Source organism: Corapipo altera, unplaced genomic scaffold, assembly GCF_003945725.1.
Source record: "Corapipo altera isolate COAL_440 unplaced genomic scaffold, ASM394572v1 1, whole genome shotgun sequence".
Lineage (NCBI taxonomy): Eukaryota > Metazoa > Chordata > Aves > Passeriformes > Pipridae > Corapipo > Corapipo altera.
This window is the reverse complement of record NW_020884873.1, coordinates 22,445,552-22,471,983: the sequence shown is the minus strand read 5'-3', so window position 1 is coordinate 22,471,983 and position 26,432 is coordinate 22,445,552. Positions and strand designations below refer to the sequence as shown.

The window sequence follows — 26,432 nt, the reverse complement described above, 5'->3', positions numbered from 1 at the left end:
CTGAGCAGTGCTGCCACCCTGTGCGACCCAGAAGGGACCCCTTCCCCTGTCCCCAGAAAAGAATGTGAGGTGGTACAGAATAACCTCCATGTCCTAACCATGGCCCCTCCTGGCTACTGCAAAAATTAACCCAGTCCTGACCAGAACTGGGACAAATCATACTTCTGCACTGTATGGAAAATCAAAAATGCAGCCTCTGAGAGAGAAACTGAATCAGTGCCAACATCACCATATGCAACGTAGTTATTCTGCTCTCTGTTCCTATAGTCTAACAGCAATACCCTATTATAAGAAATTGCAGTGTATTCTCACTGTCCCAGACTTTTGCTCCAGTATTTTGGGGGGGGGAAGGGAAGAAAAAACACCCAAATACAAATAAACAAACAAACCCCAGATCAAATAATTACTACAATTCCAGGAAAGTCATCACTATCCAGTAAAAACAAAATAAAAAATTAATTTAGGTTCACAAGTTTCTATTACTGAACTGATAATGAATGGGAAAAAATTTAAATACTTTCAACCTTGAATAAATAATTTTATTGTAGGTAAGTAAACAAATTAGAGTGGCAACAAATGCAAACTTACATTTTCATAATGTGAAGGCAATTTGTTACACTTATCTCTGCTATATTATATTAAAAAAATTATATCCTATTCCCAATTTAACAATTCAAGAGGCACATTCTCAAGGGTTGCAAATAAAAGTTTTCAGAACTTTTAAAATCTCATTTCATCCTCTTTATGTGCATGGGAACATCAAAATAACAACCCAGATGTGGACTACAGCATTGTTAATGATGGTAACAGCAACCCAGAGTAATGTACAGTAACTAATACATTGAAGAAGAGGATATTAGCAAGTAAGTTTTAAAGGATTTATAAAAAAAAAATAATTTTTTATTTTAAATGGCAGGTATTTTTTCAGCAACCAATACCTTGCTAAATATTTTTTTTCATGGGTTGAGATTATTTCACGTTTTGACTTTGTGGAAAATTACTGAAAAACAAAACTTACCAAGAAGGAGTGCCTGCCTTGGCAATAGTTCACAGTCTCATGGAATGGTTAGGGTTAGAAAGGACCAAAGATCACCTAGTTTCACCCCCTGCCAATGGCAGAGACACCTTCCAATAGACCAGATTGCTCAAAAACCCATCCAGCCTGGCCTGGAAGACTTCCAGATGGGGCATCCACAGCTTCTCTGGACAACCTGTTCCAATGTCTCACCAATCTCATAGTAAAGAATTTCTTCCTAATACCTAAGCTAAACCTCTCTTTCAGTTTAAAACCACTGCCCCCTTGTCCTGACACTATGTACCCATATAAAAATTCCCTCTCCTTTTTATAAGCCCCCTTTAGGTACTGGAAGAATAATGTGGTTTCCCTGAAGCCACCTCTTCTCCCTGGTGAACAACCCCAGCTCTCTCAGCCTGTCTTCATAAGAAAACTGCTCCATTCCTCTCATTGTCTTGGTGGCCTCCTCTGGACTCGCTCCAACAGGTCCATGTCCCTCCTGTGCTGGGGACCCCAGAGTTGGATGCAGCACTCCAAGTGAGGTCGCACCAGAGCAGTGTAGAGGGGGAGGATCACCCGCCTTGACCTGCTGGCCACTCTCTTTTGATGCAGCCCAGGACACAATTGGCCTTCTGGTCTGTGAGTGCACACTGTTGTGTCCAGATTTTCATCCACAAGAACCCCCAAGTCGTTCTCCACAGGGCTGCTCTCAATGACTTCTTCTCCCAGTCTGTACTCATGTCTGGGATTCTCCAAACCCAGATGTAGCACCTTGCCCTTGGACTTGTTGAACTTCATGAGATGCTTGTAGGCCCACTGCTCAAGTTTGTCCAGTTCCCCCTGGATGACATCCCTTCCTTCTGTTGTGTCAACTGCACTGTGCAGCTTCCTGTGGTCTGCAAACTTGCTGAGGGTGCACTTGATCTCACTGCCTGTGTCACTGATGAAGATACCAAAGAGCATCACCCCCCAGAGCCAACCCTGAGGGACACCACTCATGACCATCCTCTACCCAGACACAGAGCCACTGATCACAGCTCTCTGGCTGTGCCCATCCAGCCAACTCAACAGCCCATCCATGTCTTTCCAGTCTGGAGATAAGGATGTCATGTGGGACAGTATCAAAGGCCTTATTGAAGTCTAGACAGATGACATCTGTCAGTCTTCCCTTGTTGGCCATTGCCATCACTCCACCACAGAAGGGCACCAGATTGGTCAGGCACCATTTGCCCTTGGTAAAGCCGTGCTGGATGCCTTGGATCATCCCCTTGGATCATCTCTTTGTCTTTTATGTGCCTTAGCACGTCTTCTAGGAGGATCTGCTCTGTGGTCTTCCCAGGCACAGAGGTGAGGCTCACCAGTCTGTAGTCACGTGGATCATCCTTTCTCCCTTTTAAAAAACAGGAGCAATGTTTCTTTTTTTCCAGTCACTGAGGCCTTTGCCTGACTGCCATGACTTTTAAAATATGATGGAGAGTGGCTTGGCAACAACATCAGCCCGTTCCCTCAGGACCCTGGGATGCCCATCATCAGGTCCAACAGACTCGTGGCTAATCAGCTTCAACAAGCCATCCTCAACCTGCTCTTTGCTTACAGTGGGAGGGAATTCACTGCCTCTACACTCACCCAGAAGATCAGGAATTTGAGAGAAGTGGGAAGTCTAGTTGATCAGGAACAAACTGTCTGCAATTGAATCCCAAAACTGAGCCCAAAAACCTTGTGATGCCAAATATCACAGCACTGGTAACTCGAATTCAGGGAGCGTCTCCTTCATGGATGGCAGCCCTAGATATAAAACGTATCTTTTTATGATTCCCAGTGGTAAAAGGTATTTTTGACCTTAGTCTGAATAGTTAAACAAGTTGAGCCACAAAGGGGTAACTATGCAGAGTATATTTGCTTCTATTCAGGCACATCCAGGCATGTTTTTGGCAAAATATTAAATGCACATACAAAGGATAAGTTATTGCAAGTTAAGAGCATGGAGACTTGCAAATTTATTTAGAGTCCTCGCTTTGTGCTTCACTTTCTCCAGTGATCTTGTTTCTTGCCAAGTCCCTGTACGCATCCCCCATTACCCGCTCTCTAGGTGGTCCAAGATCTTCCAGCTGTTTTCTCTGTCTGGTTTCTAGTTCTTCCAACCTCTTGCGAAGCAGGGAAAGCTCTCTTTGATGCTGCTCCTCCTTGGGGAAAAAAAAAAAAAGGAAAGCAGCACTATTACATTTTGCACACCTACAGAGGACCAAAATGAGCAATAATTTAATTCTTCAGTGAAAATAAAAACAGTGAAGTCCAAAATATCCTTATTTGTTAAATTTTACTCATTAGTGTTTTGTGGGTATTGTTCTGACATTCATGATAAACAGCATCAGCAAGAAATACAGCTGCAACTGTTCCTCCTCTCAGATGAAAGAGCACACAAACCTGAGGTCTCATTAACCAAGAATCTGTGAAATCAACCTGGTCAACCTCAGCCAGAGAGATTTTCACCCTCAGAAACTCAGCGTAAGACTTTTAACCCCATAAGAAATCAAGAGCAGCAATACTGTTTTGTAATAATAAAACCATGGTGTGAGAATAACACTGTGGTATTTCTTTCTCAGAAGGAGCCACTTAAACCCTCTCAGGAGAAGGACAAAGTATGGAGAACTGGGTTAAAACTGCCTGTTTGTTACATTCTGTAGCATATCCTTTGTCTTTCAAACACTCCTTCCTATTGCAAGGAAGGGAACATCTCTAGATATCTCAAAGTTTCCTTCTTCTGTTCAAAGATAAAATACTCTTTTCCTTAAGACTAAGGTCTGTAAAGAAGGACTGTTCCAGTACCCTCTTTTGTTGTACTGTTTTCACAACCTGTAATATATCAGCACCTGAAGAAGAGGGAAGGACACTTCAGACCCAGGAGGCAGGGCAGACGATGGCATTATCCCAAGTGGATTGAGTGATGGTATGTTAGGGCTCAGAATTATACTCCGGAATTCATTGTGCCGACGTTGCAAGTCCTTTAGTCTCTTCTGGAGGCGTGCATATTCTTCAGAGGAAACATTCTGCCTAGGAAATGAGAGATTTCTTATTGCTCAAAATCTTTGTTATCCCAGCAGAGCAGCGTACCTCTCCACGAGTGCTCTGCTGTTTACTATCCCTTGTTTACTACCTATCCCAATATACCAGAAGAACTGGAAGGTACTGCATGTCTGTCTAAAAATCCCTCTACATATTAAGCTATCTGCTGTATTTTAGACTAGAATTTACATAGAATAAATTAAGGTTTTAATACCATTCACAGAATTGAACCACAGGAGCCACAATAAATTAATTATTCAAATCAAGTTCTCCATAGATGCTCAATGAAGAGAAAAAAACAGGACTTTATCTTTCAAAGAGGAGAATTGCAAGAGTCTGTCCCTCTTGCAATTCTGAAGTCTTTTTTACTTCCTTCTTTTGAAGGGATTCCTGCAAGTGTGTCAACGAGGTATTTTTCCTCTCTTCCCGAAGACACAGTCCTGCAGTTGTCTTACAAGCTCTCAGCTGCCCATCCTAAACAGAATCTATTCAAACAATTCTAGTGATGAAAAGGCCATTAAACTTGACTCTGATTACTAAAGTAGGTGACGTATCTTCAAAACCACTTCAATTTGTAAGTCAGATTTTGGGCATATACAATTTTTCAAGCTAAGAAAAAGCAAAGTTAATTACCTAATTAACATCTGATTTTGTTTTTCTAGTTCTTCCATCTTGGCTTCCAAAAGTTCTATTTTTTCACGCATCCTCCTTTGTTTATTGTCATTGAGAGTCTTTCTCTGTCAAAGAGACATTTGAAACAGCTAAGTAATACCTTGATAGATTAAATCCTGTAAAAATTGAATCTACAGTGTACATAGTTTCAAGCTGTGACACTTTATAGGATTTTTCTTCCTTAAGAAGAGGAGCTGTGTTGTTTGAAGGTGCTTGGATTCCCATGATGGGAAACAAATGCAACCTGCAACTGAAAGATGCACAGCTGCTGGTGACTTGTTGGTTAGTGACCAACCGTACTGACAAACACCAACTGTATTTGATAATTACAAAGCTCATTCTTTAAATGATCACATATAAATAAGTATAAACATGACCAGGAAAGTATGCTTCCTTCTTTTAATTTTTTTTTTGCTCGTGTTGACCTTAACTTTTTACAACCATAAAAGCTACTGGTAGGTTTTATAACTTGTATACGTTCAAAGTATAACACTGTTAATTAATCCTGAGCTTTTATAAACAATTAATCTGCCTTTCCTTTCAAATTATTTCAGAAAAAGCAAGTTTAGAAGAGATAAAGTTTTAATATTTCATCAAGAAACATCTGAAACATCATCCTCCCTAATCAAGGGGTCCACCTCTTAAATAACCATAAATACACACATGTATGTGCAAAGAAAGCCTCACAAAATCTTTGATGGCATTATAAGGAAGTTGTTGGCTGTAGTATACTTTTACATGCCACTTCAACCTATCTCTATGCTGGTTTAAAGAACCCAATATATTTAGTTATTAAGTAGACTGCAAATAAACTTTAACATTGAAACAATTCTAGCTGGCCAACTTAAAGCTGAAATTTTCAGAAGCTAGATCATTCATAAAGGAAGAGACAACATGCCTTTTTCTGAGCAACAGCAGCTCGACACAGCTTGTTCCTCAGCTGGTTATATTTCTCTTCATAGTCTGTGATGCACTGAGTAAGCGTACGCTTCTCCTGCAGCCATTCCATACGCTGGCATTCTAAAATCCTTGAAAAATCAGGTTAAAAGATTAGGAGGTTATACAAACAAAGCAGTACGCTCAGTTAATGCCTTAAGATGCTTAAAATAGACACATCTTTTCACAGCTCTTACCTTTATATACTTGAAGGATTTGATTTAAATTTGATTATGCTAACAATCTAATTGTGACTAACAACATTTGAACTTGCACATTAGTATTATTTTAGGTTTTGTTCAACCATGAGGTAAATTCTGAAAAGTGATTCTAATAAACTAGCTAACTGTTGGTATGCTACCAAACCACCCATAGAAAATTCCTAAATTCAGGTCAAACAATCACACTGGAACACAAGACTAGACACCTATGCCAAACATCAGTTGCTAGAAGAGCTGACAACTCAGTTTGGGAGAACAGCGTGCTGCCCTATAGAGCCTCCTGTGTCTTAGTAAAAGACTTGACTAGAGTGTGCTCCTGACCAGAATAAACACCAGCTCAACAGGAAGCTCCCACCAGTATGGTTTCTAGACAACATTCCAGCTGAACACACACCACCAATGGCATATGTTACCCTTTTAGATCTTTGCATGGTTAAAACATACTAAAATTAGGCTGTGTTCTCTAGCAGTAGATAGAAAAGGAGCCAGTTTCTCTCTGCTCCTTGTTTGTTTGGGCTATCTGCATTGTGAGTCAAAGCAGACAAGAACTAACTGCAAATTTAATTACATTACTCTTAAAGACTAAAATCAAATGTTGAGATTCTATGCAGCAGCTTCTAAGAAGGCAAAGGCTTGGTATCAGTGCATCCATACTACTCTAGTCCTGGGCTGATGCAGTTTCCCTACAGGGACTCTGAATGAATCTCCATAAACTTCTCATCAAATGACCTTTCCCTTCCCCACAGCAGAAATATTAGGCATCACCCACTCGTGTTGAAACCGGGGTCCTGGCCCCCATGGTAACTGTCACAGCTCTTTTAGTAGATCCATTGTGGCTTGTACCTCACTGATGACTGTAAAGTACTAGTTCCTAGGAACCAAAGCACTTTTGACAAGCACTGCGTGGCAGTAAAAGGATTTCAGTTGAGGCGGCAGTTAAAAATGCCATGAGTTGGGTATGGAGTTTTTTGGGAGTGTTTTTTAGGGTGGTTTTTTTTGTTTGGTTTGTTTTTCAAATGCCACTAACATTGTTTCTGGAATGCTTAACAAGCGCCTGTTTGAGTTCATCTCTGATCTGTATCAGTCTCACAGTTTGCCTTCAGCTTTTTTTCTCATTTCACAAGCCTAAGATTGACACAGGCACCAGAGCTGAGGTTCCCCTGGTGGTGCTGCACGTGGTGCAGACCATGGTGGAGCAGCTGTGCCTCTGTGGCCTATGGAGGACCATGGACTGTGGGAGAGGAGCCCATGCTAGAGCAGGTTCTCCTGATAGGACTTGTGGCCCTGTGGGGGACCCATGCTGGAGCAGCTAGTGCCTGAAGGACTGCACTCCATGGAAAAGTGACCTGCACTGGAACAGTTTGTGAAGAACTGTTGCCCATGGGATGGACTCAGGCTGGAGAGGTTTGTGAAGGACTGTCTCCTGGGGGAAGGACCCCATGGGAGCAGGGGAAGGACTCCTCTCCCTGAGTGGTGGCAGAAACAACAACTGACTGTAACCCCCATTCCCATCTCCCTGCACCGTTGGGGGGGAAGAGGTAGAATTTGAAAGGAGAGAGAGATGGGGAAAGGTGGTTTTAAGATTTATTTTACTTCTCATTCTCCTGCTCTGATTCTGTCAGTAATAAATTTAATTAATATCCCCACTTTGAATCTGTTTTGCCTGTGATGGTGATCAGTAAGTGATCCCTCCCAGTCCTTATCTCAACTCATGAACTCTTCGTTATATTTTCTCTCCTCTGTCCAGTTGCAGAGGGGAGTGAGAGCACCTTTAGTGGGTACCTGACATCCAGCCAGGGTCAATCCACTACATCATTTCAGGCTAACTGCAAATTAATCTTTGAATTCCAGGAAAGTGTTCATTGCTATATGGAATCTGAACAAGATTCAGTTCCTGTCAGCATTTATTATCATATTTTGATGGTATGTGGCCAAGCTTGTGCAAAAAAAGAAAGTGATTATTTTTAATGTTGATGAGAGGAATTAGAAGATATCCAATAAGCTTTTATTTACCTCATATCAGTGGGAGGTGAAAAGAAGTATATACTTGTATATACTGACTGGATCCCTGAAACATTATCAAAGCATACTACAATGCTTGAATGCTTTTTTTTCACCCTCGCTGCTTAAACACTCTTAAAAGAATTGTGTCAGAAACTCTAGATCCACTTATAGAAGTCTGACATTCCCTTCAGTATAAGTAGAATTTCATTTTATACATTTTGAAGTTACCACGAGCAAAGTTTTCATTCATACTGTACAACAGAACATATAGCCATTTTTTACAACTGTCCAATATTTCCTGTTCATTTTCACTTTCTGACCTTACTTAACTATGCATTGTAAATTATGGATAATCTACGTGAGAGGAACACAAACAACATAAAAAGTAAAGCCAAAAGAAAAAAATTACTTCTCTCTTTCCAGTTGAGCTTTCTCTGCCTGCTGACATTCTTGTTTCAGTCTTTCTATTCTTTCCTTCAACTTCTCATTAGACTCCAGCAAATCCTTTTCTGATTGAGAAAGTGAGGCAAGCTGGAGTTCCATGTTGTACATTTGCTATCAAAAAAAGAGAATTTTTTCCATTTGAGAAGATATGCAAATAACTGGCAATTCATTTTGAGATACTGAGACAATGCAAAACAGAAACAGCAACTAGCTTTAGCTTTTCATTAGCCTATTTTACTTGTCCCTTTTCTCCTTGCCCAGCAGTTTCTCCAGAAACTTTACAGTAAATCACTTCTAGACAAAGAAGGTTTTCTATTATACTTAAAATGAGAAAGTGAGGCAGGACTCTTCAGTCATTGACATGACCCCCCCAGAACTTCAGAATTTCAACATTAAGCCCCAGGGCAGAGCAGAAATAAAGGACCACACAACATTTAGTAGCAGCCCTGTGGAGCTACCCAGGCTCTCATAAAACAATGTGTTACAACCAGCAGTGACTTGCACCAACCAGTTCACAAAAATAAGGAAGCACAGAGCTTGAAAAATCCAACCTCTGCAGCCCCCATATAGAAATGATTTCCCTTTCCTTTTCCTCCCCCACATGGAAACTTAGATACTCCAATTTCTGATTTCTGGAGGAGAAAAACAATTGCCTTGAACTTCAAGTGCACACAGCTTGCAGAGTACTTTGATGCACAGCTATTGTTACCTACTAAATAATATCACGGGCAAGCAGCAGTTAAAAAAATTAGGTTTTATTTTCAACACTGTCATCAATTGACTCTGCAATAGAAATATACCTCTTTACACTAGTTTGTTCATTTATGAAACATCTGTTAAGCACTTGAAGAACCTCAGATGAGAGATGTAGTGTAAATGCAAAGCATTACCTAGAAACACTTTAAAAGTCTCCATGGAAACTGAATCTCCAGTTAAAATAGTGCATAACCATATTCAATATACCAGTCTATAAACATTCAGCTTTGAAATCCCTGGTACCCACAAAACACATGAAGCAAAAAGCTGTAATTCATTTATAAAGGTCCAGGAAAACATAATTTATTTCTGAACACATCTCCTTTGAAATATCCACAGTATGCATTTTGTTCCTCAGGAAAAAAAAAAAGCCTTAAAAATTCAATCTAGTCTTCAAACACAAGGACATGGTAACTACAGGAAAGAATGTACTTCTCTATAAGAATTACAATGCAATAAAACCTTACCTGTTTCTGATCAGCGCTTTCACGTTTCCATTCTTCCAGCTCTTTTCTCTGCATAGCTTGCTGTTGAATTTTTAATCTAAAATTCCATAAGATAACCTTATTTTTATCTAATCAAAATACAGATGTCATAAATCAGTCTGACAAATAAATAGCATTATTTGAGAGGCTGATAAATATTTAACTAAACAATGATTAAAAATACTTTTTTATCAATTATTAGAATTTGCATAGGAGTAAAATACATTGATTTGTATGTTTTTGGAGTAGGACTTTTGCTCAGTTTATCATAACGACCTTCATACAAAACTACAGTAACCTAAGTTACCTCACAACCATAACAACCTACTCCAAGAGACATCATATTAGGGTCCCAGCTTGCCAGTTGCTGATATGGTGCCTTTGTGGAAAGAGAAATGGTTTATGCTAACACTGGATCTATGCCAGCAGCCAGCATGGAACCAGCTTTAACAAATATGTATTGCAAAGTTATGACTTAAAAATTTTCATTGAAATTATATAATTTTTAAAGGTTTGGATGAAAAATTTTATTTTTTTAAACAGTTCGTTTTTAATTTGGTTCTCTTTTTTACATTATGCAAAAGGTAATTTTGTTTAATCTACTATAATGAACATTTCATAATGAAGATTTCTGTATCTATGAATAGTAGACTTTTATACTGCCTACTGTAAAGAAATTAAGGAGGGAAATGAGAAATTTGTGCTAAGATTAGAAAAGCCACACTACCTCAAACGCTGAAGTTCCTTTTTGCTAGATTCTTCTGCCATCTGTGCAGCACGTAGTTTCTCTTCATACTGATCCTTTTCAGACTGTCTCCAAGTATCTTGTTCCAGTTTCATCTTCTCTAGATCAGCTAATCTGTTCTCAAGTTCTAACCTACGATGTTATTCAACATGCACACAAGAATCATTACAAAATGCCAGAAGTGTTTACCTGTTGAGAGTGACATTTTTAAAAGTAACTCAAAACACTCCTCTTTTAGAAGTTGAGAAGTAAATCAACAAACATACTTTTCATTCTGTAAGGCTGCAATATTGTCAAAACCTTCCTCTTTGGCAGCTTGCACTTTACGAATTAGCTCCCGATCCTTTTCTACTAAAAGCACTTTATGACGTTTAACAGCTGCCTTAAGAATTTCCTTGTCGGACAGCAATCCTGCGTTATACATTAAAAAGAGTTAAAATGTCATTACTGATACAATTCAGTATTCAAATAACTTTATAAATTCATAAAAGGGAGCTAGAAATCACAATTCATAAGACAGAATGAACAGAGAAGGGGAAAAAAACAAAACAAGAAAACCAGAAGAGATGTGGCTTCTCTCACTATAAGAGCAACATTTCGAAACTTCTGAAAAGTACTCTTTATACTGGAATCTCTGTCTATGGGAGTTTATTATTTGCATATACAAAAGTAATTAAACACTTAATGTCATTACAGATTTAAACTCTAGAGCAATTTATACTAAACAGTTGTTTCTGGATTTAAAAAAAGAAATGTTCCACAATATGAAAAGGTCAAGCAAGAATATTTTCTTTTTCTGGAAAAGTTTACAGTAAACAGTAACTGGGTACCAGTGAAACCATAGTAACCAGGCTACAACAAATTTCACATTTTAATCCACTTATACTACCAAATGAGGCAATTCTGAAACTATGACTCTATAGGCAGGAACAAATGATCCAAATTAAAATCTTGTGACTGAGACACCTGTGTTCACTGGCAAATAGGCCAATTTGCTCTAACAATGACACCTGGTTATTTAACTAATTCAGTGATGCAAACTGAATTCCACGGCAAATTCAGGGTAGCTTAAAACTTGTCTATAGTTTCATATTTCATAGGGCCCAACATTTTTAGTTTGCAATATACTGTAAGTACATTGTCAATACAGAGAACAGCACTTTCTTACAGTTGCTCTTAGCGAACTTACTATTAAAGCAAGTAAACACAAACAACTATTTCAGGAAGACAAAGGTACTGTTTTGGAGTTATAGCAAATCAGCGAGGACAGTTCTCTTTAAAGCTGTGTAGTGATTTAAATCATCAACACACAATACTTCTAGAAAGTTTTGGCCTTTTCACTCCAGAAAGCTATTTGAAGTTGCCAACATACTCAGCTGCATCAGGTAGCTTAGAACATTCCCTATTTCCTTCAAAGAATGAGCTAGAAATTGCATTTTGTTTCCCATGGCAGTCTTACCAAATTGGTATCAATTCCACGGACACAGAATCAAAACCCAAACCAACCACTGAAGACCTATGGTACTTATAGTTTCAAGCCGAGTGTGAAAGACTCTAGAATTTAGCAATGATAGAAAAAATGACCACATGAAGCACATGATTTAAAACAGATTATACTGAAACTGTGACACAAATTCACTAATTTACATGAACACAAAATTGTTCTGTAACTGTTCTCAACCTCACAGAGCAAGTGAAACCACACAGTTACTTCAGATACAAAATGACTTGTCAGATCTATGACCTAGACCAGAAGCAGAAGGTGAAGACTGCTGTGGAGTTTTCAGAGGAAAAATAGTTTTATTATTGTAACTAGAAGTTACAAAAGAAATAGTTGGAAAATAATTTCACACTTTACCATCCATTTCACTTTGAATCTTGTTTTTCTCCCTTTCTACCTCACTCTTTGTTCTTGCTGCCTCCAGTTTGACATTTGTTACTTCCAATTTATGCGAATGTTTAAGTTCTTCTACCTATGAATTAGAAAAAAACACCACCAAATCAACTATATTAAATTTATATATATTTACTTCCCTTCTGATGAAAGATCCCTCAAAGTCAAGCTAAAATAAAGTTAATCTCCATAAGTAAAACAAAAGAGTGATATCCAAACCCCAGTTATCAATTGCTCCCCTAAGTAATTTCAATTTGGTGACTATTTATAGTCCCCCTAACCTCCCAGAGTGCTACACTACATTCTCAAAATCCAGGTCTTCATAGTCTTAAAGTGCATTTTAAATCACATACTTCTCTATAGACATATCAAATGGCCTCATAAAAGCAGAAGCTTTAAGAACATTAAATCAAAGAAAATTACTGCTTGCATAGAAACTTTCTATAGTTTAGGCATTGGTACACAGTAATTACATGGTCAATGAGAATTAAATATCTAGAGGAAAGGACTTATAATGAAAATCTATTCACAGTGACAAATGTAATTACAACCTGCTAGCATATACAAGTGGCAAAAGGTTAAGAATGACACAGTACCTTATTAAGTAACTACATGGTGGATTTGGTTGCTCAAATACTAAGCTGAGAACATTTCAGGGCAACTTGCAAAGATTTAAGGTGGCATTTTTAAGGCACAAAATCCAAAAGACAAACGCGTGCACCTGTGCTCAGGGATAAGTTTGAGTGGGTGCAGAAGTGGGTGGAGGTTACTCTAGAAATTAGTTTCTACTTTCCTCCCTTCGAGAAACACCACTGAACATTTCATTTTGCCCTAATTCTGGAGGTGAGCAGAGAAGACCAGTTGATACAAAAAGAAAAGACTGTAACAATCTTCTATATATTCTCAAAGACAATTGATTGAAAAATGTTTAATGAAAGTTTTCCCCTCCTATTTAGTATTCATGTGGGACAAGTATGACACTTTAGATAGAGAGGCTTTAAATAGTGGCACAGCTATAGCCTATTCTCATGGTAAATTGGAACTTTTTTTTTTTAATTAAAGACCAAAATTAAATACTTAGCACTCATAAATGTGCACTGTAAAGCCTGTTTTGAATTAAATCTGAGATTGTTAAAGAACAACTATGGTTGAAGTTAAAATTTTCTTCCTGTATTGTACCTTTCTTAATTATATTATGATAAAATTAACTGCCATACCATACAAAGTGCATGTTAGTGTTTGGAAAGTATACTCAGAAAATCAGGATAGCCTTAAGTCAACAGAGAAGTTAAAATGATCCTGTATTCAGCCAGATATACAAGCTCAAAGTTAGTGGCTTTACAGTTACTTCAGAACTACCTAAAGCCTCTCCAGAAAGGTAAGAAAATACAGGGGATTCAACTTGTTACCAGGAACTGACAGATGTGATAAAGAATTATTACCAAATATTCTCTCCAGAAAGGAGGGAACAAAGGACAGAAGAAAGCTTGTATTTACCCAGGTAACTACTTCAGTAGGTCTAGTATCCTGACTCAAATTTACACAGAGCAATGTAAGTATTGTACAACACTTGAAGGTCAAAAGGTTTACCAGTGTTTTTACTTTCCTTGGTTATTCAAACAATCACATGTAAAATTGCATAAAGGATCTGTCTCTTAAGATGTGTAACTGAGGAGTCACTGCAACCAGATAAAACTCTCAATGTGGCATCCACACTAACCAAATTATACTGAAATATTAAACAGTGATGTCAGGTTTCTTAAGCAGTTTCAGGTTTTCCCTAAACTTGAAGCCTTCTGATCTTTTTTTTTCCAAAGTGTTTTTCTAGAAATTTCTCTCAGATCTCAAAAAAAAAAAAAAAAAGGAAAAGGAAAAGCATACAATCATAGAACTAAACCTCTAAGATCTCGTGTCAACCCAACAACTAAGTTACTCAAATATGTTGTAAGACAATGGTCTACTTAAAATGGTATGATGCAATCCTGTATTAAAATATTTCTCTACAAGCTGTGCTGGCACAAGCCCAACAAAAAGGCTATGCTAATGTGACTACCCTGCTTCTAATATAACCTAAATCTCCACAAGTAATTCCAATGCTTGCTTCCTGTACCTAACATAGCCCATTCAGAGAATACTTTTTAAGATCTCCAGAAGCTCCATTAAAAAAAAAAGGGGGTGGGAGAAATTCAATTTAAATCTCTAATGGCTGGCTGTTTTCATAACCACTAAAAACATGAAAATAAAGACCTCTCTTCAAGTCCTGTTCTGTTTAGGAAAAGTAGGAAAAGGACCTAGAAAACTAAATAAAAAGAACATAACCTTAATCTTAGAGATAGTTTTATGTATGATGATTCTCCTGTAAAGTCACACATTCTATATCTTCCAACTGAAACTGAGGGGAAAATTCCAAACCTATTTTAAGTCACAGCAGAAGATATTTTTACTTTATTCTTAGTGTAAAATATAAACAGAAAAACTTAAACATAACAGGATAGGAAAAATTATTTCAGATACCATAAAAGCACTTACTTTAGCAGCTAAGGAACTGACTTCTCGTTCACATTTGTTGAGTTTGCTAGTTAAGACAATGTTCTGCTCATTACTCATCTGTAGTTCTTTCTCAATTCGATCGACCTGCAGTTCAGCAGACTTCTTTTCTGCCTTGAATGAAGGAGGTATTTGTAAGATTTTTGGAGCAGGGTTACAGCACTGATAATAGTAAAAAGTAAACCATCTGTCTGTATCCTGCAACTGTGCAAGAAACCCAGAGGAAAAGACTCACTGCCAAGAGAGATAGCAAGGACTGACAGGAGGACTGAGGACCATAGATGAGGAATACAGTGGAACCCTGGGAAGTGTACGACAGGCCGGCAATAACAAAGTTTCTTTAAGGGAGAGCAACAGCCAAGAACTAAACAATTGCAGTAATGTGTTAGAGAAAGAAAAGGCACAGGCAAACAAGATGACAGATGAGGAAAGGATTAAAGAAATAGGCATCATGTAACATTTTTGAAAAGAATAAAACATTTACTCTAGAAGATTATTAACATATTGCCATTGGTTTCTAACTTCTGCCAACTGGCAAGTACTGACATGATCATCTTACTGACTGCAACTGTGGATATCACTTGCATGCTTAGAAAGGAGATAATTCAACAGAATCTCTCAGTTGAGAGATTTCCAAAGTTGAACTGGTAGTACATGACTCCCAATGTATTTATAATTTGATTTTAAATCTGAAATGTATGAATTCAAATTATGGAGTCAATGGCAAAATGATCTGTGACTTCAGTGACAGTTCTATCAGGCCAAATGTTATTCTCACTACATTCTACAAGAGGGCAAAATAATAATACAAAAGAAGTCTTACCTCTAGACATCGCATTGTAGCCTGCATCTCAGCTATCTGTCGTGCCTGTACTCTTTGAACACTTTCTGCTTGCACACCACAATTGTGTCTTTCTGCTCTTAGTTCTTCTACTTCTGCTTCTAAGGCTTTTAATTTCTGACACAGTTGTGCCTTTTCTCTAGAGAGTGCCTCCACACGTTTACTGTCCTTTGTGGGATCAACACTAAGCAGCTGGTTATGGAGTTCTTCTTTATCTTTATCCAGTCTTGCAATCTGAGAGTTGTTAATCAGAAAAATAAAGCTTTTACATTGGTTAAGTGTCAAGCAGCAACAAATACAGCAGTTGACAATTCAGAAAAGAGCAGCAGTGGATACTTAAAATATTAAGAAATTACATTAGTGTTTGTTTTCTTGCTTAGAGTAGGAAAATAAAGCAAGACCACCTGACTGTCTGTAACTAGTGGGTTCTTTTTGAGATCACTAGAGAGTCCAATGTTGACTGATGTCCTCATTACAGAACTGGATGATGGGATGGGGTCAGTTTCAGCAAGTTTGTGTGTGGCACCAAACGGGGGAAATGGTCCACGCATTGGAAGGCAGAACTGCTGTTCAGAGGAATCTGGACAGGCTGAAGGAGTGGAATGGACCAGACCCTTTTCAACAAGATGAGAAAGTCATGCATCCAAGATGGAGTAACCCAGTGCAACTACACAGATTGAGTGCAACTGTCTAGGAAGCAGCTCCACTGAAAAGGATCTGGGGGTCCTAGCGGACACCAAGCTGAACATTAGTCATCAGAGTACCCTTGCAGCAAAGATGACCAATTGAATCCTGGCAGATTGGCAGAGGGATAGCTAGCAGACCCAGGGAAGTGATTCCTTGTCCCTCTCCCAGTCCTGGTAAGACTGCATCTGGAGTTAGCATCAAGTACATGAAGAAAGTGACAAACTGAATCAAGTCCAGTGGTCTCTAAGATGGTCAGGGTGTGAGGGAACATGACATATAAGGACAGGCTGAGAGAACTATGCCTCTTCAGCTTGGAGGAGATGCATGGTGATAGAAAGAGAGGGAGCAGGTACAGGCTGGAACACGTGAAATGCCAATTAGGTATTAACAAAAAAGTTTACCGTGAAGATGGTTAAATACTGAAATAGTTTGGCCAGAAAAATTGTGAAATCTCCATCCTTGCAGATGTTCAAGACTTGACTGGACATGGCCCTGAGCAACTTTTCTCATTACATTTCAATATTTTAAATAGGATTTTGGACTAGAAAGAAGCCTATTTCAACTTATATTATGATTCCACCATTTTATAACTACAACAGAACTCAAATCTGCTAATAACTCAAGACAGGCAACATGATTGGGCCCTGTCAGACAATAAAGCACAAAAAAAAAAATTTTTCTTTTACAAGGTAGTACAAACGATACAAACTAATCTGGAGACAGTAACTAACAAACATAAAATATAAAGATTGTTGTATTTCAAAATTAGTTACATGGACTGAATGCAATACTGGGGGCAAAAGAGTATGAAGTAAGGTATGTAAGAGGAGATATTTGGAGACTAGTCCAAACTCTGATCTGCAACAGTCCCTTTAGAAGTGGCACCAGCACCCTCTAAGAAGCAAAGCCGACTTCTGTAGCAAAAGCCCTCCAAATGCCTTCTATGAGGAGATTCAGACTTATTGCATGATATGCCCAAGCCATCATTTAAGAATAAGGATGTTTTTGTAGCCTCCTTGTGTTAAACGACATGGAAGGTTAAAAAGGCTTTGAGAGAAACCAGACCACACTGTGCCCTGGGCTCAAGGTAGTTTTGTTCTATGTGTGTTAATTAGCTGCAGTACTAGCACAACCTCAAGAAGCCCATGAGAGAGGTGGGCTGTAAAGCAGCATGTGGGTTTAGCTCCAGGAAGGACAAATGTTTTGTTTTTAATGCATTGCATTTGCAAACTGGGATTGAATTTGAAAGTGATGATTGCTTTGATTTGTGTCTGATGTTTGGAGTAATACATTCAAATCTGGCATCTTAGAATATATGCTCCCAGACAAATACTTAGATGAATATGCAAATGACATATGCAACACTCATTTACACTGCTGGATATATTTAAAACATAAATATGCTGGCAATTTATTTAGCTACATACACTTTTGAGAGTCCAATTCTGAAACAAATGAATGAATGGTTTATTCAAGAGTTAATGTAATTTAAATAAAGCTGCCAAAGTTTTCAGTATCCTTCTGATTATCACTGTCATGATCTAAACCTAGGGTCATAACAGGTACATCACAAAATGTACCCTTACCTGTTATCGACAATATCTTCCGGGATTAGTTGTCACATAAGTAATTTAAAATCCAAACTTACATCAGTTCCTCAGATAACTTACTAATTTCAAATTCCAACACAAAGGAGATTAAAAAAAGCATTAAGCAAACCTGCTGGCTGTCATTTACCAGAAGGCAAGTTATTCTTACTTTTAATAGCACAAATGAAACTGCAACACATAACCAAACAAACCTACAGAGGCAGCTTTAGACCAAGTCATAGAAGTGTTTTGGGAATTAAGAGAATGGAAACAAACACTGTGAAATGGTGTCAAACTGACAACTCTTCAAGTACCATCAGTTCCATAATGTTCAAGAAGCTTTGCCACCAGTTTCTTTCTATACTACTGCAATGTTCTGTGTACCTCAGCCTCATATTTTATTTTCTTCTGTTCTAAAGTACGTGCATGTTCTTCCTGTTGATGTTCAAATTCTGATTTCAGAAAAGTATGTTCATAACGAAGTTTGTTATATAGTGTCCTGTATTTTTCCACTTCCTAAGTAAGACAAAAAAAATTAAAAAAAATCAAATTTTCAGATTTACTTCCTTGAAATGTCCATGCAATATTTCTATCACTTCACAAGTTATATTTGATTAACTGAATGCCTCTTTCTCCCTATTCCACAATTTCAGTCTTCCCTGCCTGGGACAACAGTACCAGACAAAGAATGGCATACTTGCACCCCTTCCAGTTTTAATTTTCTAAGGTTTTAGTAACAACTATAAAGTGGTGATCACTACTCTAAATAAAATAGAACTCCAATACTTACTACTTGAATTTTCTACTACTTACATCTTCTAGCTTCTGATAACGTTCCCTCATAGGAGATTCCAATTCCTCCTGTATTTTTGCTTTTAAGAGTTCTAATTTTTGAGGAGTTAGCACCTTAAAACAGAGAAGCATCACAAATAACTAGTCATGTTCATTTATTTACACTGTGATAGGACAAGTAGCAAGGAATAAAGTATTTCAAACATGATTTTAGGAATTCTGGTTAATTTTCTATGTTTTTCTATGGAAATTTCAATAGTACCTACAGAAGCAAAAAAATATACTAGTGAACTAAAAATATTCTGGGAAGGTAACAGAAGCATTTAAAATGTCAATGTTTATTGGTAGAAGCAATACAAATGTCAAGCTGAATTGTCAAGAGATTTATCTCCTTTGAGGGGGAAGCATGGGAAGGAAAAGTGGTCTCACATAAAAGATAAAGAATTAGCATCTGGAAAAACTTAAACAGTAAGTGAACCAACCCCAAAAAATCAAAATGAGCAATATCAAACCAACTATTTGTAAAACTTACTAGATATGTGTTCTCCAACAGATACATGGGTACTAGTTTGAAAGAAAAGAACATCAGGAAAGATTCCCTGCCTTAAGCTCCATGCTGTACGGTATTTTGTTAAAATTACTTGGCTGTGGTTCATACACCAAACTATCTACCAAGAAGTAGTGCTTAATAAAAAGACATTTCATCCATAATCTGTGATATATTCTAATTTATTCTACATTTCTTTCTCTTATCTGTACCCTTAAGTCCCTGAAAACTAGTTCTACTTATGGTACTGAGGGGCACATCTCCTCTATTCAGAGTCTGGGATCCTGATATGTCCTACATTATTTTAAGGAAACAAGCAGTTACCTATAAAGTGTCATCCAAGTTGTCTTAAATACTGAGGGGGTTTTGTTTGGGTTGGGTTTTTTTAAGAAATAGAAGGAAAGAAGAAAGTTGTCATAATGAAGAGAAACAAATATCTATTTTTCCAGGTTTAGGCACCTAAGTTACCCTCCAAGGCAGATGATTTTCTCCTTAACAGGAGAGCAAGCATGGAGATTGAGAGTCTTACACAGCACCTAACAACAGGATTTGAAAGATTCAGTTAAACAAGAAAACAATAATTTCAACACACTAAAGAAGAACCACTTGTGTTGGGTGAATTTCAAGACACCTGAAATACATCCAAACTGGGTATATACATGTTAAACAAGCAAAAAAATATGCATGGCCCTACTACAGGATAAAAATACATATTAAGTCCTTCCAGTAAATTATCTCACCTGCATCTTCAGTTTTTCCAGCTCTTGCGATTTACCCAGCAACTGCTCTTGATATTCAGTGACAAGCTGCTGAACTTTGTCATTTGCAGTCTGTTTTTCATCTAATAACTGCTTCATTTCATCTTGTGATTTGGTATAATCACCCTGTAATCTGAAATAAAATACACATTTACTTTGTATTTACCTTCTAAAATTAGACCTTAAAGCTCAAAAACTCACATGCAGAAGCAAACACACAAACACCAAATAAGAACTAAGCTACAAATATCCTCTTCCTGTAATATACTGAATAGTTATCCCATATTTACATGCATAAAAAGTATTCCCAAAACATAATCTGCAATGTCTAAAGTTACTTAAGGTATTTTGAACTGTCTATTTTCTAATATGAACAACAGTCAAATCTGTCATTAGATACAGAAATAGCTAACATACAACACATACAAATAAATCCCTTCCAACATTTAGCTTCACATTTTAGTAGTTTAGATGAAGAAACTTGTTTAAACTGATGTACCTTTGATGTTCCGCCTTTAAAATTTGATAATTTGCTTTATGGCGTTCACTTCGCATTTTTTCATCTATCAGAAGTTTTAGTAATTCTCTTGGATTATCTGTATCATCATTTCCAATCACAGGAGGAAGGAGGCTGCCCAAACCATCCATTTTATGATGACTGTTCACGATGAGTATGGAGAAGACAAGATTAAAATTAATGTACAACTAATCTACAACACAATCCACTCTTTCTGCTGACATCTCAGAAGATCAAGACCCTGAACAAATACAAAGACACGTACTTAGCATTCAAGCACATTCACAGTTCAAAGGTTTCACACACTGCTTTTGCTTTGAGTACAGAAGAATCCTGGTTCTGCCATAACTCAGGTTAGAAACCTGTACTGAAAGTGCAACTCTTGCCTGCTCATTCTGCCTTCCCTGAGAAGTAACAGTCCTTCCAGGGCACAGAATAAACTTAAACACGGAGATCATTTGAGTCAATACAAAACAAGCACAGGCGCTTCTATCTGACAGATTACATGAAATGGTATTTCTACTTACACTATACACTGAGACTCCAACTATGATGCTAGTAATGCCCTAATTATGCCTTGGTAGTCAGAGTTCAAGCAGAGGCCACAGACATCAGGCACATACAGCTTTTCCTACTACTTATCAAAGTCAAAGTTGTCACGTCCTAATAGGCTGTACTCCTCAATGCACCATCCTTTCTGCAGGCAGAAGAGGAGATAATTCTCTCTGCTGAATTCCTATGAAGCCCTCTCTGGAGAAGAGTTAAGGTTTCAGGGACAGCCTGGAAGACACCTGCCTGCAGTTCAGTCCTGAAATATATCATTGCTATATGTCACTTTCTCATTTTCAGTTTATCTTGTGGTTTCTTGTGACCTTTCCAGAAAGTAATCTGTGAAACATGACAATATCAGATTGGTGTGAGGAATGCTGCAAATCGACAGTTGCTGAGGAATGAGGAAGTATCCTAATATACCTCATTAGTGCCTTCTGATGTTAGAAGCAATGTGTATTAATGTGAACATTACTGACACTGACACAGGATCTGGGGGAGGGAGGACTGTAACTGAATTTTAGGGAAGTTACAAAGCCTTGAAACCAACGACTCTGCCATTTTAGCTTTTCCCATAGCTGACTGATGCCTAAAAACTCCACGGCAGCAGTGTGCAAAGTGTAACTTTGAACAAAATAAAACTCAAACAGAAACTATGTTAAAACTCTGGCATCGCTGCAATACCTCACTTCCTTTATAGGCACAGTTGAATTTTCTACGATTCCACTCTTCAAATCTTTCATGGATCTATACCTTAAACACTTAAAATTGGATTTTATAAACCCCTGAACTCTAAGCAAGATGAAAATCTATCTTCCATAAGGAAAAATAAACATCACATGTCAGTGCCCATTCCACTAAAAGACATGATAATGTCAAGGAAGTCTTATATTTAAAATTTCTTTCCCATTTTTCCTTCCTCCATCACTAAGATTAGAAAAGCTCAGAGGAAAATCTACCACTTGGAACACTAGTATAGGCAAAGCAAGACAAGCAACTTTGTATTCTGCTTTACCCAAATTTGCTAAGATAATGAAAAGGAAGAAATCAGAACAGAGGAAGAAATCAGAATAAAGAATAGTATCCTCCATGACTGTCCTATATGCACAACCAACTTCAAACATTAATGACATAAGTTCTGAAGAACCTCCTAATCAATCCAGTCTCTATTTTTCCTTCCTGAATTATGTTGGTTGTTTAGAACTAAGGACAAGAGCAATTTCCAAACTCAATATAATGACGTTTTCAATTGTTAACCCAAGAGCTGCATGAGGAGAACTGGACAGTGATGCTAAGGACAATAAATCACATGAGATGACAGAAAGTTCTCCCTAAGAATTTCTAAGCACATCAACATGGTTAACATTATCACTGTTAAAACAAACCAAAAAATAACAACAAAAAACCTAAACAACATCCAGGCAATAATACTTTTCTCTCTCTCAAATCATAAGCTAGAGATAATAAATACCAAACTGTAAGCCAAAGCTCAGAATTAGGAACACAGAGCTTAAAGTCAGGTCTGAATCCTGACACTTACTTGAGTAAGAAGTATTTCTGAAGCGGTATAACAGATCTAAGTCAAAGACACTAAAAAAATCCTACATTTTCTGAGGGCATGTCAGCCAAAAGATAAACTGAAATGCAACCTTTTGTATGCAATTCCAAGCAGGTGAGAGGTACCTTTTCTCCTCACAGCTTTTGCCTCTATCAAAAAGTGCACAAATTACAAAGCAAGACACACACCTGGCCACGTGTTCATATGCACAAACATTTCATGAAAAAAGGAGACAAGAGAGGGAGATAATTGTAGCCTGCAAAATAATGGTTTCAGACTGCAAAAACCTAAGTTGCATGTATTTAAGGAAACAAAACTATTCTGGCTTTCAGGGACATCTAGTGGCAAATTTCATGACCTGCATTCCTGGTGACAACTGAGAAAAAGACAGCAGAGATTTCAACACTTCCTGAGAGTTCTTTCCTCGAAATCACTGATAGCAACTTCTAACATTTCACCTATTCACAATCTTACAAATAAAAAAGTTTTTTCATTTGTTTGGTTTGGGATTTTTTTTCCCAAATAATAAGATTATTTCTGGCAGTGAACTGTCAATAGTCAACATCATTTGGGTCTACAAATATTGTAAGTAGATCACCAATAAGAATTTCTGCTGCACTAATGGCTCACAGTACTTGTTCACAGTCAGTGAACAGACCTTAAATAATCTTCAAAATTACACAAAACTGCACTGGTAATTTTTGAGAAATCCTTTAAAGAAACACTTTGTTAACATTTCTTCCTCTCCTGGAGATCTGTTCAAGTAGAGAATCATAAAATATCTTTAAAGAAACTAAAATCACATCATATATAAAGTTAATTCTATACCTACATATTTGCCAAATGTTATCACACTACTGAAATTTTAACAGTTGCCCTGAACTTATACTATGAAACCTTACCATCATTTTCCACAGGTATACATATAAAGGTATTGGTGGAGAATCCTGAAACCTAGGAAATGCACACTCTGTAGGTAAAATAGCATATTTATGGTAGAACAGCTAAGTGAAGTAACTCAATTACACTTCCAAGAATCACCTTTGTTTTGCCTTTCTTCTCCAATTATTTATTTTCATACAGAGAGAAACATTGCTGAATAACCTACTTCACATCTCTCCTCTTTACATCTACACATCATGAAAGGGCTTTTCTTCTTTTACAAGATTTTTCAGCTTTTTTATTTTAACTTTTTGTTTGCTACAAGCTCTTAAAATAGTGAGAATACTTGCATTTAGAGAAAAATATTATGATACGAATATAATTTTATTTCTTTATATTAAATTTTTTATGGTATTTTGTTTACAACAACAAGGTTTCCTTCTCACTTACCTTGCATAACTAAATGACATGACTGCAGCATGTACTGCTATTTCACCTGAGTGCCATACATATCTCACTCATGGCTCTCCTTTCCACACCACAGCTACACTTACATTTATCATGTTTGAACACTATTCTGCAGTTAGATGATATGAGGAATATAATTTTGCAACTATTGATGAAAAACCAACAGTATTAGCCTTGTGCCATGTTTTGTTCAAGCAATAAAGTTCTTAGTAAAATCTGTGAAAGTCAAAGAGCTGTTTCACACAATGTATGGTCTAATCCCTCTGCCTGCTTCTGTCAGAACCTCAGATCTCTTTATATGCTCTTTCTTTTTCTGTAATAAAATCAGCCAAGGTCTTGTGAAGCAATAAACTATTTACCTGAAAGAGTGAGACACTCAAAGAAAGCACAGCCTCAGAAAGCTACTTCAAACACCACCCCCTTCTCATTCCTGCTCAAGAGTCTACAGTAAGACTAGATAATGAACTCATGAAAAAATGTAATCCAATACCAGAGCTCAGTGTCACCGGGAATGGGAGGTTCCACTCCTCATTTCTTTATCCCCATTCCTACACTTGTCCTTCATCAGACCCTTCCATGAACTGTTTTAACTCAAGAAGCCAACACACTCAAAGAAGGAGACAACAGTCAATAGTTTTTCTGTGAGGTCAGCAAGTCACACAGGCTCATGGAAAAATCCAGCAAGCTACATCATCAGTGAAAGTAGGCAGCTGGTACTGGCTAGGGGAAAGGAACAAAGAGCCCAGTAAACAGACAGGAGGAGGAGCAAGCCTTTCTCCCCATGAGCTCAGATGTTCACAAAGTCACAGCCTTAGATTAGATACCCAGATTTTAGACATTTAAAGTTAAGTGAAACAAATCCTATCTTAAACAACTATGCAACCCACTCATGAGAGATCAGATTTCCCATGAATATCAAGTGTATAAAAAAAATACCCCCCAAAATTATATATAATTTGAGAAATATTATATCTTACCTTGTATTACTTTAACAATCCATATTCTACTAATTCATCATCAGCAACTTGGAGTAGCCAAAGCAATCACCTTAAGAAAGATATATATATATATATGGAGGTAAAAACATCAATGAGAAACATGAAAACCTTCATTGTAGAAAATTTCATAACCTAGACATTGCTCAGATATGACTGTAGAGAATCCAGTGAAAATAAACACTTAACACCTTGGCACACCAAAGTGAAGAACTTTTGGAGAACATCTGTATGAATTCTACATTACAGAACACATCAATCCCATGCAAACTACTATCACTCCCTCCACAACACTGTTCAAGGCACAAATTTCAACAACAATTTATCATACATTATTTCAGTGTCCATCCTCATACATGGTACCACCCTCTCAATTTCTGTCTTATTCTACAGAAAGATTATTTGTTAGGTGAAAAACAATGAAAAAGGTTGTCTCTTAACTCAGGGTTAAAATTTGTGCTTTAGCCACATACACTACCAAGTCAGACTTGGTAGCTTGACAGCAGTTTCACTGATCAAAGTGAAATGTTGTGAATTACAGCTCGTAAATCCAGCTGTACTCAAGAGCAGCCAGTCTACACATGCTATGTATGTTTTCTACTATTTTCTCATGAAAAGAAACCTTCAAATACAAATGAGAAACTTTTGGTCACTATAATCTCATTCAAAGTTCTAGTCGGGCACAGAGACGACTGCTTTTTGCAAATAGTTCAATAGTCCACAACCAAAACTCTTCTGAAAAATCAGTCCCCTTTCATATTGGCTTAAAAATCGAGATATGCAGGCAGGGCACAGGTTTCATGTTAGTATATGTATACCACTCCTCCTGTAGGCAGGAACATGATTATATACACCCTACAGTATGTGGATGAAGATCGTGTGAGAGGCCAAGTGAGTCGTTTAAGTCACCACGATCTTTTTACTGGTAATTTTCCCGAGTCATGGACATAGGAGCTCGGTCAGAGGAACAACGGTAACAGGGGTGCCACACACCAGGAAAAACAATCATTACTCTCCATCCGCCAGTGGCTGAGGATCGCTGGTGGAAACGAAAGCAGGCAAACGCAAAGACTGGAAAACCTGGCAGCGACAGGGCTCTGAACTGTGCTCTGGGCTTGCGCCGGGCGACTCCGAACCCACCGGCCCACGGCCAGCCCGCAGAGGCCGCAGCAGGCTGCTCCCAGCAGCCGGAATAGCAGGCACAGGCGAGGGCGCTCTGGGACGGGCTGGGATCGGCTCCGGCTGCGCCGTGACCAACGGCCGGGGAGGAGCGCGGGGCCGGGGCAGAGGCCGAAGGGCCTCCCTTCGCCGGGAGGGGAAGCTCCGGGCACGTAGAAGGGCCTCGGTCAGCCCGGCGCACCCTCACAGCCCGGCCTCACTCCCACAGCCCGGTCGCCTTCTCACGGCCGAGCCCCACTCCCACAGCCCGGTCCCCCGTTCACAGCCCGGTCCCCCGTTCACAGCCCG

General features: G+C 38.1%; 1 protein-coding gene across 3 annotated transcripts in view; it reads right to left on the bottom strand.

The window, feature by feature from the left end:
• Window positions 1–2,893: 2,893 nt before the first annotated feature.
• Window positions 2,894–26,432, bottom strand: part of CEP83 (centrosomal protein 83) — a 23,812-nt gene continuing 273 nt past the window's right edge. The window contains exons 1-17 of one of the 3 annotated variants that reach the window (XM_027661581.1): window positions 25,959–26,414; window positions 24,948–25,017; window positions 20,496–20,654; window positions 19,979–20,129; window positions 18,713–18,805; window positions 18,284–18,415; window positions 15,606–15,857; window positions 14,765–14,896; window positions 12,200–12,314; window positions 10,608–10,752; window positions 10,324–10,473; window positions 9,579–9,654; window positions 8,321–8,466; window positions 5,649–5,778; window positions 4,712–4,815; window positions 3,886–4,066; window positions 2,894–3,198 (exon numbers count right to left, since the gene is read on the bottom strand). In XM_027661581.1, the coding sequence (XP_027517382.1) occupies window positions 3,013–3,198; window positions 3,886–4,066; window positions 4,712–4,815; window positions 5,649–5,778; window positions 8,321–8,466; window positions 9,579–9,654; window positions 10,324–10,473; window positions 10,608–10,752; window positions 12,200–12,314; window positions 14,765–14,896; window positions 15,606–15,857; window positions 18,284–18,415; window positions 18,713–18,805; window positions 19,979–20,129; window positions 20,496–20,644 (2,142 nt within the window). In that variant the 5' untranslated portion in view covers window positions 20,645–20,654; window positions 24,948–25,017; window positions 25,959–26,414 and the 3' untranslated portion in view covers window positions 2,894–3,012. Of the gene's footprint in view, window positions 3,199–3,885; window positions 4,067–4,711; window positions 4,816–5,648; window positions 5,779–8,320; window positions 8,467–9,578; window positions 9,655–10,323; window positions 10,474–10,607; window positions 10,753–12,199; window positions 12,315–14,764; window positions 14,897–15,605; window positions 15,858–18,283; window positions 18,416–18,712; window positions 18,806–19,978; window positions 20,130–20,495; window positions 20,655–24,947; window positions 25,018–25,958; window positions 26,415–26,432 lie in introns of those variants that run through there. The other 2 variants (XM_027661571.1, XM_027661588.1) reach the window with 2 other exon arrangements.